This window comes from Squalius cephalus (assembly GCF_949319135.1).
Source record: "Squalius cephalus genome assembly, chromosome: 10".
Lineage (NCBI taxonomy): Eukaryota > Metazoa > Chordata > Actinopteri > Cypriniformes > Leuciscidae > Squalius > Squalius cephalus.
Window position 1 is genome coordinate 17,792,835 of NC_137131.1, and position 12,341 is coordinate 17,805,175.

General features: G+C 39.4%; 1 protein-coding gene and 1 long non-coding RNA gene across 2 annotated transcripts in view; one reads left to right on the plus strand and one right to left on the minus strand.

Annotated features, from left to right (window-relative positions):
• The window catches only part of sned1 (sushi, nidogen and EGF-like domains 1), a 32,933-nt gene that overhangs the window by 5,927 nt on the left and 14,665 nt on the right, over positions 1-12,341 (minus strand). Inside the window, exons 12-22 of the mRNA XM_079882844.1 lie at positions 11,675-11,806; positions 11,224-11,343; positions 10,925-11,041; positions 9,401-9,544; positions 7,456-7,632; positions 6,214-6,327; positions 5,996-6,109; positions 3,437-3,550; positions 3,001-3,117; positions 1,415-1,702; positions 750-933 (exon numbers count right to left, since the gene is read on the minus strand). Coding sequence (XP_079738970.1) covers positions 750-933; positions 1,415-1,702; positions 3,001-3,117; positions 3,437-3,550; positions 5,996-6,109; positions 6,214-6,327; positions 7,456-7,632; positions 9,401-9,544; positions 10,925-11,041; positions 11,224-11,343; positions 11,675-11,806 — 1,621 coding nt within the window. The remainder of the gene's footprint in view (positions 1-749; positions 934-1,414; positions 1,703-3,000; positions 3,118-3,436; positions 3,551-5,995; positions 6,110-6,213; positions 6,328-7,455; positions 7,633-9,400; positions 9,545-10,924; positions 11,042-11,223; positions 11,344-11,674; positions 11,807-12,341) is intronic.
• Positions 881-11,673, plus strand: LOC307165329. Its single transcript, XR_013822459.1, has 3 exons — positions 881-961; positions 11,292-11,387; positions 11,610-11,673. It is a non-coding gene; the product is annotated as an uncharacterized lncRNA (long non-coding RNA).

Sequence of the window (12,341 nt, forward strand, 5' to 3'; positions counted from 1 at the left end):
AGAGGGCCGAAATAGTAAAAATTGACCAAACCACGATGAATTAGTCCTACTCCCACGACAAGTTTGAACTGTTTAAGTGTCCATTTTGAACTCAACGTGGAAAGGCTACAACACGTAAACATGTTAGCAGTGTGAACGCTTCATTATGATCCAAAAGTAGCAATATGTAAAAATTCTTCAGCTGAAATAACAAGAAGCGGCTCAGAAGAACTCGTATAGTTTAATATATCACCTAAAAACAGACACCTTGAACAGCATAAAGTAAAAAAAAATTCCAGTTTAATGTAAGAGAGGAATTGTGGCCATCTAGTGGCTCATACTTGTATTGCAGGTAAACGTTCTAACAGCAAGACAGAAGATTGTAACCCTGCACAGTTTCTTCTTTTATTATGTGTTGGTGAGTACTTTACACAATTAATCACGTGGTGCCTTCAAGTGCACCTAGGAAGCTCTTACTTCTTGGTCCAGAGACTCATTATTACATTAAGACATTATATGGAAGTAGGGTAAGGAAAACAAAACAATGGTCATTCATGTGCTCAGAACTCATAAATATGACATTTCTGACTGCACTTGAAGGCTGCAACAAACTAGATGGACCAATTACAATTATCATTTTCCTCAAACTATGCAGACTATTCACAGACTTAAAACATGAAGGGGCGACAAGCTTCAGTCTTGCAGTGCAGTTTGCATGAGAAGTAATTTGTAGCTGCACCTGTGTTTTCTCTTTCTTTGTCATGACTGACCTGAAGGTGTACTCTGTGACGCTGGTATTGAGCACGGCTGTGCGAGGTCCACTACCATCTGCCGGCACCAGGGACACTCGAACCTGACTGATCGCAGCATGGCGGCCAACATGCACCAGCCACTGCAGCCATACCTGAGAAGATGACACATTCACTATCTCCAGCTGTTCCACCTTACGTGGCCCTGAGACAGAACAGGAGAAGAAGAGCCTGTGAGTGAATACTCTACTTTTATATGTTTAGAACTATTAGTGTGTAAAAATTAATCACATTTAATAGTGCTTCACATATTTTTTTCTTGAGACACAAACATTACATTCACAATAAGGGCCATAACAAGCAAACACAGAGTCAGACTTTATTAGGTGTCTTTAACTACTATGTACATAAACAAAAACAAAATGTTAGGTACAATGTGTTCATGTTGTATTGCAAAACACTTCTGCTGCTATTGAGGTGGGATATGGGTAAGGTGTTTAGTGGTATGTTTAAGGGTGAATTGTATCAAATGATTGATTTAAATTGTAGTACAATGTAGTTTAAAGACACTTAATATAAAGTCAGACCAAACACAGATATTGCATTCCTGCTGTCACATTGTGCTAAGAAAACAGGATGTAACATAATCACCATATAGGTACAGAAGAAAAAGTGGGAGCTCTCACTAGTGCGGATGAGAGCGAAAGCTGGCTGGCTTATGTCATTGCTGTTGGTGTTGCGTTTGACAGAGAAGGTGGAGATGTTGTAAAGCTGTCCGGGGTTCAGACCCTGCAGCACATAGGTAGAATGCTGCTTCTCCAGGAAGTCTGTCTTCCTTGGTCCACGACCAATAGGAGCAAAGGCAACAGCAAAGCCGCTGATCAAATTCTGAGTGGCATCTGAATGATCCCAGCGCAACTCAACTTCATTTTCTTCTACCCGCAACACATGCAGGCCAGATGGAGGCAACAGGTCTGAGAACAGTGAAAGTATTTTAAATAACTCAAATACCCTCTAAGCCAGTGATTCTTCACCAGGTGGCTGAGGCCCACTAGAGGGCCTCAGCAAACTTCCAATGGGGCCTCAAGATGATAAAGCAAGCTAAAACAACAATGAAATCAAGATGTTTCTTATTTCAATTCACCCTATCGAAAACTGTATTTTTTTTTCTTTCAGGTTTGAGGTAGCATAGTTTTAAAGGTGATTTTTAGTCATGGAAAAGTCATGTAAATTAAAGGTAAGGTAGGCAATTGCAGAGAGGCTAGCAATAGCAAGCTAGCTTTGAAAGCATGATCCCACTACCTCGTATCTTAAATACACATAACATTACAATAATAATGAACGTAAACAACTTACAGAGCTCTAGTTATACCATCTCACTGCTGCAGATTCATTTCAGCATTTATAATGTTGACATATAAATGCATAAATCCAAGTCTGAGGATGTGAACAGCTCGGGTAAAACGTCACGGGTTGTCATCTCGTAATTACGGTAATGACATGGCGTGAACGCAGCATAAGCTCGTTGTTTGGGTTCAGGAGGAGCTGTAAAGGGCGACTGCTGTTTGTTTTTGGCGCTTGGTTGTCTCTGTATAGCCTTACGGAACGAGCATGGTGCGTGGAGGTGTGGAAATAGGCCTACATATGTTGACAGGCAGGGAGGACATCGTAATGTATGTACATTTTTTAATATTTAAACCACTTCTATTATTGATTGCTATCAGGATGTGAAGAGAGTTTCAACCAGTATAACAAAAAGTGTTAATAAAATAAATTGCCTACCACACCTTTAATAATAAAATCTTAAAAACGGCATGGTATTTTTATAAAGAATGTACATTTTTATAGCACTAAGGAGCTTTAAAATATTGTATCAAGTAGAAATTGTGAGTAAAAATGACTTGCTTATCCAGTTAATCACGAAACGCCTTGATAAGTCATAAATTCATTGGTTAATAAAGTGGGATCCTAGACAACATTCAGCTCTTGAAACTTTTGTAATTCTGAAACTTATTTTAATTTGAATTAGAATTATTATAGTTACTTATTTTAATCTACGGACACTCTTAGTTTCCTTAAATAAAAATAAAAAAGGTTGAAAATCAAAATACAGCAGATAACAAATCACTTTAACAAATCACATTGCCAGCAAAAACACACAAACACTGAATTCCTTTCTATCTTAATATCTAGTTCCTTTCTAAATAGCCTTCACTTAAATAAAATGAATGGATATGGGTTGATTTGAAATAATGTAAGATCAGGAGCTGACCTCTCTCACAGTCTCTCCCTGTGTGGCCCACCATGCAGGCGCAGCTGTAGTTCCCCCTCCTATCACTCCAACAGACACCTCGGTTCCCACACGGCTGCAGTACACATGGGTTCTCCACTAGACGGCAACAGAGGATCGATCGAGACCTTACATTTAAAGCACCCGATCTGACAAAGGTACAGAACTAAGATAATGACCCATAGACTTCCGGGAAGTGGAAGGATACACAGATTTCACAGAGAGAATTCAATTCTATTCTTGAATTCAATTCAATTCAATTTTGATTAATCCAAGTCAGTGTAAAATAGAAGGCAGATTTTTTGGCCTGAAGCAACTGAAAGTCAATTAAAATCTTAATAGTTCTCATTTTCTCAATTTTCAGTCTTAAATTTGTATTGTGCACTTTAGCAGGAGTAATAATAAATAGTTAACATACATGTCTGGCAGCGGTCTCCGACATAACCCTCTTTACACACGCACAGGTGGTTCCTCCTGTAGCCTCGGCATACACCTCCATTCAAGCAGGGATTTGGCTCACATCCATCCTGTTCTGCAGAACAAACACACATCTGTATCATAAGATGGGAAATCCTTAATTCTGAGAGGTGGACTGTTTGTAGGAGATAAAGTAGGTGTGAAGTGTTTTGAGTCTCAAAACAGATTTACTGTAAGTCAGAATCAAGGGGAAAGCAAATTATGCAGAATGACAAAAACAGTTGCAGATGCAAGCTGGAAAATAAGTTGGGAATCAAGTCTTAACAAAAACAGGTCTCTTTTTTCTTTCTATAGCTACCATACTGTAGCTGAGTTTATAAGATTATTGCTACAAGCTACAAGTAGAATTGTGTTGTGTTCACAAAGGCCCTGTCTGCTTTTTTGTAGATGCTTCATAAATCCTTGCAAAATAAGTCTATAAAAAGTATTCACCCCCTTGGAAGTTTTGATGTTTTACAACTTCACAGAGAATTTAACTAGGCGTTGCTTTTCTTTCTTTCTTTTTTTTTCAACAAATATTCTTTCATGTCAAAGTGTAAACAAATTTCTACAAATTGGTCATTACAGTTATTACACACAAAGTAATGTTTTGCATAAGCTGGTATTTAGCAGATGCAGCTTTGGAAGCAATTATAGTCTTGAGTCTGTGTAAATAAAATCAGATTTGCACATTTGGCCACTGCAGTTTTCCCCCATTCAGGTTGTGTGGAGACTAAGTGTACAGCCTTTTTCCAAGTCAACCTGGTTGGTGTTACGCAGACTCCATCAGCATTCCTTCTTGAATTTTCCCAAATTTTCTGCATTTATTTGATCTTCTACCCTCACAAATCATGCTGCAGAAAAGGATCTCCACACGCCATGATTCGAGACAGGTATAGCTAAGGTCGGAGTGATGGGCATGCCAAAAAGTGAATTGCTACAACATAAACTAACCCTACCCCACCCCACACCCTAACCCTAACATACAGCTTTCACGACCAATGATAAAGACCTTTCGTTACGCCCATTACTCAAACCTGCAGATACACACACTTGCATGATGCTGCCGATGCCACCACCACCATGTTTCACTCAAATTCACATTAGGGATGGTGTTTCTGATGATGCACAGTGTTAACTTGGCCAAAAAGCTAAATTTTGGTCTTAAAGGAGTCATAACCTGCAAATTTCACTTTTCCACGAGAATCAATGTATGTTATGATTGCATAATGATTATACACTGGCCGGGAAGCCGATATTTAAAAGTGAAGCGTTTGTTTACCTCAGGGTTTGTAAAATAGCCCACGTGCACGCGCACTAAAAAACGAGATTTTGATTTCAGCCCCGTCTTGACGTCAAGACGGGGCAGGATATACCATATATGGACACCGCAGCAGGAAGCCCGCCCTTCCCCTCTCCCCCTCATATTCAGTTCAGTCGCGAAAGATGGAGAAACCGAGTGCACACGTGAGTTGCTCTGTGGTGGACTGCCAGAAACAACATGCGAATGTGTTTTCTATACCAAAAACGGACCAAACTATCAGGGACCAGTGGATAAAATTCATTTTTAATGACGCTGTCCCAGCAACACTTTCAACTGGCTTATTGTTCGGTGTCTGCGCTAAACATTTTACAAATTTGTACGAATTATACGAATCATTCACAAATTTGGGCCAATATCAGGCGAAGTTGGCCACGAAGCTCCGTTTGAAAAAAGGTGCCATTCCAACCATCCGGGACTTGCCTGAAATTGAAACGGTAAGACTGTTTTTATTGCTCTACTGTGTGTAACAAACAGCAGCTAACTACTAATGCGGCTATTGTATGTAACGTTAGCTTCAAGGTAAACACGGGGAATGGACTCTACGTCCACGACAGCCAAAACATCGCATCAGATCTCGCGAGACAATAATGCCTTCAGAAATAAAGGTTTTAGGAGCTCTGTTTTTATTTTTTTTTCCACTTTTATTTTTTAGAAGGGCATGAAAGACTATAATACAGCAGTAGGTATCCAAATTAAGACTAGGTTATGACTCCTTTAAGGAACCTGGTGGAAGTCCATCATGCACAGCCTCAGATGTAAGTTCTATCACAACATTGACTAACCAGAAATGGGACATTCTAGATAGAAGCACATTTACATTACACTCAATTGAAACCCCTTAGCTACACTACATACATACGGATTACACTTAAGTGTAAAGCGCAACTTATGCGAGTAATGCGACGTACTGCTGATATTTACGCTACGCCATGACGCACTACGCTACTTCTGCATCATAAGTTTCGTAAGTTGCGCATTAGGTGCAAGTAGACTGCGTATGGCCTTTTGGCCGGAAGCTAGAATTTTACTTTGTTATAAAACTTGGAAGAGCCAGGATATTTTTTAATATAACTCCGATTTTATTCGTTTGAAAGAAGTAAGTCATATACACCTAGGATGGCTTGAGGGCGAGTAAATCATGAGGTAATTTTCATTTTAAAGTGAACTAATCCTTTAATACATTCCAGATGATGTTACCTATCTCACAGTCCTGTCCAGCATAGCCCTGCTGGCAGTGGCAGAAGTAAGAGCCAGGCTGATCCTCACAAGTACCTCCATGCTTGCATGGCTCAGAAAGGCATTCATCAATATCTGTCAAAACATTCACAGATATCTAAACTCAAACCATGTTTTCACACACAGATGTCAAAATCTGTAATATCAAAACGTTAGTGTAAATAACAGCGGTGTGTTACCTGTTTGACAGCGCTGGCCGGTAAAACCGTCTTCACATTCACACAGGTAGGAGGTTACCCTATCGCGGCAAGTTCCCCCATTCATACATGGCTGAGACAAACACTCGTTTATCTCTAAAGAAAAAGAGATGGTGAGAGTCATTCACATACAAATCTTAGCGCACAGACCAGGGAAGCATTTAACTCTTTTAGCATGAAAACTTTTGGTAACACTTTAGTTTAGAGTCCAGTTCTCACTATTAACTAGTTGCTTATTAGCATGCAGGTTATTGGCTGTTTATTAGTACTTATAAAGCACATATTAATGCCTTTATTCTGTGTGACCATGCATATTCTACATCCCTTAATTCTACCCAATACCTATAAATTACCAACTACTTTACAAGCTATTAATAAGCAGTAATTAGGAGTTTACTGTTAATAGTTAGTTAATAGCGAGAATTGGACCCTAATCTAAAGTGTGACCAAACTTTTTTTTTTTTTTTTTGTCGCCCAGTTGGGTAAAATTCTGTCGTTCAGATTTGTATATATCCTGGAAATATTTTCACTGACCTCACCACAAAAAAACTATTTGCATCTTTTCTATTCAGACACACATTTTGTGCACAAGGCATACAACTACATGTTATTGATCAAGAAAGGCTTATTGTAGAGACCTTCTTGGTTAGGTGTATGAATTCACACAGATATTGTTCTAGAAACTGCGTGAAAGTCCATCATTAACACTCTTCAAGATGAAAAAAACCCTGATATTTAAGAAATTCTTCCTGTAAATACAAATAAATCAGGTGTTAGGTGACAAGCTCTTTTCCACCCTCAATGCAGCGAGAAAGCCGAACAAAGCATTTGCATTTGGATTCCTGCTTGTCTCACTGTGTACATGGCCAATTTATTTGATATGATACAGATGATGTAGTAGCTCTTGTTGCCAAAGCAGCATCATGCTTTATGTACCACAGAAAGACCGCAGAATTGTTTCATGTTTAAGAGCTCTGAACTGTAAAGCAAGGCCTGACTACATTCTGTTAGCACCCTAACATGCTACACAAACTTTATGTTGGTTTTTAAACTACAATTTGTTTTAGAGTGTTTCTACTTGTTTGACATTTAGTAGGCTCATCAGCTCTTCTTCCCAGCATTCCAAACCAACCAACCATTTTGGAATGTTGGTTTCAGGGTGGGAAGGACTTGGGTAAACTTTGAACAACAAGGGTTTTGAATAAACAGCAAGTCTCCACTAACCTTCACAGACTGGAGGCTGGCTCCAGGACCCCTGGCTGCTGCAGATGCTCTGGGTGGCCCTGGGAAGGGGAGTGTAGCCTGGGTGGCATGCATACAGGGCCATGGAGCCTGGGGTAGTGGAGGAATACTGCACCTCTGCATGCTTAATTTTTACAGGGGGGCCACAGTCCAGACCTTCTGTGTGCAGTATACAGAGTGTACATGAGAGTGATTATTTTATTAATAGATTGTTTGCAATTAGTCAGGTTTGTTAAACAATGATATCACAATTATTATAAAAAGGATGACAAATAAGATAATTATTTATTATCATATAAATGTTTCATTAATATTAGATACTAATATAAATACATTTTACAATGTATAAGCTATTTGCTATTTAGGCTAGTTAGAACACTTTTAGATAGGCTACTCTAACTGCTGTAAAGCGTCCTTGGGCTTTGGAAAGGTGTTATAAAAAAAATATATTATTATTACAGAGCAAAAACGTAGTCCTTTACGATTGTTGCTTGTTGTCAGACTGTACAAACATGATCCTCGCTGTAAGCCGTGTCACACTGTAAGATCTCAGTTGTCATTAATGTCAGACTGTACAACATTCAAGACGCGTTAAAAACGGACGCACACAAGAAAGCTCGTCCGGAGTTTTACATCATCAATCAATGACGCGTTCAGTGACAGCGAGCTGCATTACACGCGGGATTGAAATGGTGGCTACAAATAAATCTCTAACGTTAATTTTGGTAATGGCTTGTCTTGAAAAACGATTAAACGAAAACAATTTGACGGTCGTTGTAGGAGAATTCACACTGCAGAACTGTGAGTCAAATCTTCTGCCAGAATTTCGTCTGAGGTCAAATTTGATCGCAACAGTCATTAATCGGCTGTCGGTGAGCATGTCAAACTAGCGATCAAAGACTTAAGATTGTAGCTTAGGATCAGAGGAATCTTTTAGGATTTGGAAAATTTGTCCCACACGGACAAATCGTGGCCAAAATCGTACAGTGTGAACCTGTAGCTGTCGGATTCCTGGGTCAACATATTTTGTTGATCCTGGAACAACATTCCTGTCTGAAAATGTTATCCTAACTATATCCCTACCCCTAAACCTAACCATACCCCATAAGTTATTCCTTAAATCAGAGGAAAATGATAGGTGAATACCACTGATGTAGATGCACCAAACCCTGGTTGTAAACTTGACAAAAACTGTAAACTTGTCCCTCAAATCTGATTGGTTGATTGGAATGTTGTTCCAGGATCAACAAAGATGTTGATCCAGGAATGTTGCACTTGGTGAAATCAGGTTCTGCAACAAGACCTACGTTGCAAAAGGGGGGAAAAAAGACTGTTGGAAACACTATAAAACAAAACACTGTGAGCAGAGGCAGCAACCGATATTTGTTTCTTTCTGCAAAATAAATTATTGCTTTTCCCAAAAACATAAAGAACCAACCTGTCTCACTTTACCCAATAACACATTGCTACATTTACAGCCACGAGCAGATCCATAAATAGAGTGAAGCTGTAAAAACATCCTTTTTGTGAAATGTTTTAGGTGACAAGGGGATGGTATTTCATCCTATCACGGAACAGCAGGACACAAATTTAACTGCACTTTGTGAAAAACCCTGTAGAATCAACAGTAACAGAGCAGAGTTATAACCCCTGTTCAGAGAGAGTATCAAATGCACTGAGTACTTTATCTAGCTCCGTCTCTGGAGGCGTCACACAACCCAGCTTTACTGCAGGAACTGGCACCTGCTGCTTAGTCCTGGCATCATCTGAATGAAGATGGACTACTGCTGTTCTCCTCCTAACATGCATATCACTTACACCTAAATGAATGAATAGTGACTACTGCAAAGAGCCGTGTGAGCTCCTGATTCCTGTCGTGTTGGCAAACAGCTCAGTGTACTTCGTAGGTAAAACACAGTTTGATTACCCTCCAAAGCTGGATTGGATCCTTTGTTGATCTCGCAGTGTCTTCCTATGAAGGATGGGGAGCACTCACATTTGTATTTACCAATGTAGTGGAAACATGTCCCCCCGTTCAGACAGGGACTGGAAGCACAAGGATCCGGCTTTCCTAAACATAAAAGTTTAAACCGTCATGGACAGTTGGTACAGTTCTGTGTAGGCTACACGTGTGTGCATAAACTGGACATTTGCACAGTTTTGTTATGAAAGAAAGCACGGCAATGTGTGCGTCTAAACGAGGCCAACATGTGTGAGAAATCATTGATCATTACAGTAGCACTAAGAAAGAGAAACAGCTTTTCATGCATGTGCCAGGGCAAGTTGTTTTTCCAACATGTGAGGAATCCAAGTGTTGAACAAACTCCAACAAATTGGATCATTACACAAGGCCAAACAGTTGCACAACTCTAATGTGGGACAAAGTTGGGATAATGAAAATCTAGAGATGAAAAGCATCTTGGCTTTGAAGGGCTTTTATCTTTGTACAGTTTTATGGCGCTCTGTGTGTGCGGAAATGCCATTTTCCAAACATGAAGAAAAGCAGATTACACTATTATTCCATTTGACCAGAAAAGAGGAGAGGAAGGGTGAATGAGAACTGTAACATCTGTAACAACTGTAACTGGTAATTTACAGTAACATACTTGCACACACTTAGGTCTTTTTAAGGCAAACAAAATGCGAAAATCACAGACGAATCGACCAGACAGAAGGAAATGGAAATTCATGCCCCTACAATAGAGGGTGCAACACAAATGTACATTTTGCAATCATTACCCAGCTTTAAAAACAAAAAAATCTTAGGATCTGTATGTACCGTAACAAAAAAATGTATATCTTTTTTTATCTTTTTTGACAAATCTAGTTTTTAATGTAGTAAAAATACATTCATGCAAAAAGAATAAGATTTAAATATAAAAAATGTGGCGAAAAAAAAAATGCTGCAAACTGACTGATGGTGTGTTTATATGCTGGAGCGTTAATGTATGAGAAACATTTTTTGCAAAAAGAAAAACCTCACTAATCTCTCTAGCTATCCATGTAGTTCACAGGGTTCATAAAATGCAAATGTTTTATGTATGTTCAGGCTGCTCACATGTGGAGTACAAACTTTCAACGCTGCTTTGAGTGTGTTTGTTTGCACTACTAAATGCTCTAATATTGCTTCTGTAGGTGTCGGACACTTGATCCAAATCTCAAATTGTATTTGCTGGCACGTTTTATTGCTGGACGAAGAAAAAAAAAATTAAACTGCTTTGGTGGCAGGCAAATATTCATCTGGCATGAATAGCTTTATAGGAATCTATTATTCAAAATTTTCATGTGAAACATGTTTGGTGTGAAAGGGCCTTTATGCTTAGCAAACTAATAAGACTCTTATAAAAAAAAAACATAATCAAAATGCATTTACATCCACAGCAGAAAACCACTTATTGCAAGAAAATTGTCTTGAACACTGTGCCCCAATTGTCTTGAACTAAACACTTACCCACTTCACAGTGTTTCCCTGTGAAACGGTAGGGACAGACACACCGGTAGCTGTCAGCTTCTTCTTTACAAGAGCCTCCATTACGACAGGGACCAGAGGCACAGGAACTTAATCTGACTGAGGGGAAAAAAAAGAGGAAATTAAATGCCTTATGTATCTGCGAGTAGGCAAAATGACTTCTGTGAAATGAATATGTGATGCATTACATAATATCATGCACAATGATCGAATGTGACTACCTTTTAATGTGTAAGCATGGAAAAGACAAAATGTTAACAAGGATGGCAGATGTAACATACCTCTTTCACAATGCTGGCCTCTGTAGCCATGCTTGCACTCACAGATGTAGCCTCCATCTGTCTCATAGCAATACCCCCCATTCTGACACGGTGAAGAATCGCAGGCCGATCGGGGCTGTACTGAAAAACACACACATCGGCTTCACCACGTTCCCTCACAGCAGGTGATCGCTTTTACCATTCACTAGTAACTTTTATTTGTGTGTGTTGGAATGATTTCATTTAAATGCACACCACAGTATAGATCCTCTGTGTATTTTAATAGCCAAGTTGAAACTTTACCTTCACATTATGTCAACATACAAATAAATCGTTCTTTTTTCATTTACTCAACATAACGGCTTCATTGCTTTGGGGACCTTTGCCATCCTGACGACCTGGCACAGTTTTTGCTCATTTGTCATGGAGACCATGCTCAGCACAAGGCTTCAAGGCTCTCCAGGGCTCTTACCATATGGGTAGAAGTCCTTGTGATCGAAGTCGACACCGGTTTGGCAGGTGCAGAGGTACGTGCCGCCATATTCCAAGCATGGGCCTCCATCCGGACATGGTCTGTTGTTACTACAGGGTGTTTGTGTTACCTCTAAGGAGTGAAACAATCCACAGAAGTTAATTGTTATACAAATATGTGTGCAGTACAACTACTGATCAATAAAGCATGTTGCTTATGATTGACAGACTCTTTTCAGACTCTTATGATTCTCAGACTTTTAGTGCCTTCCATCATCATCATCAATCATCATCATCATCATGCAGAACAGCTCTCAATGTGATGAATTTCCAAAAATAAACGATTTAGTACAGCAGAGGTCTTTAACCCAATGCTCTGCAGAATTTAACTCCAACCATAAATCAAACACACCTGACCCAGCTAATGAAGCTCTTAAGAATCACACAGGCAAGTGTGCTTAAGCATGATGGAAATAAACTTTGCAGGACAGTGGGTCTCCAGGAGTAGGGTCTGAATTAAGGTATGATTACAAACCATTCAATGGTTAGCTTTCCTCAGGACAAAAGAATCATGCAGGTGGAACAGCGATGTAACGATTCACAATTTGTCACTTGTTAGTTACTTGTGCCAAACTGACATTTTTAATGCTAAGTGTTAGGCCTGGTGA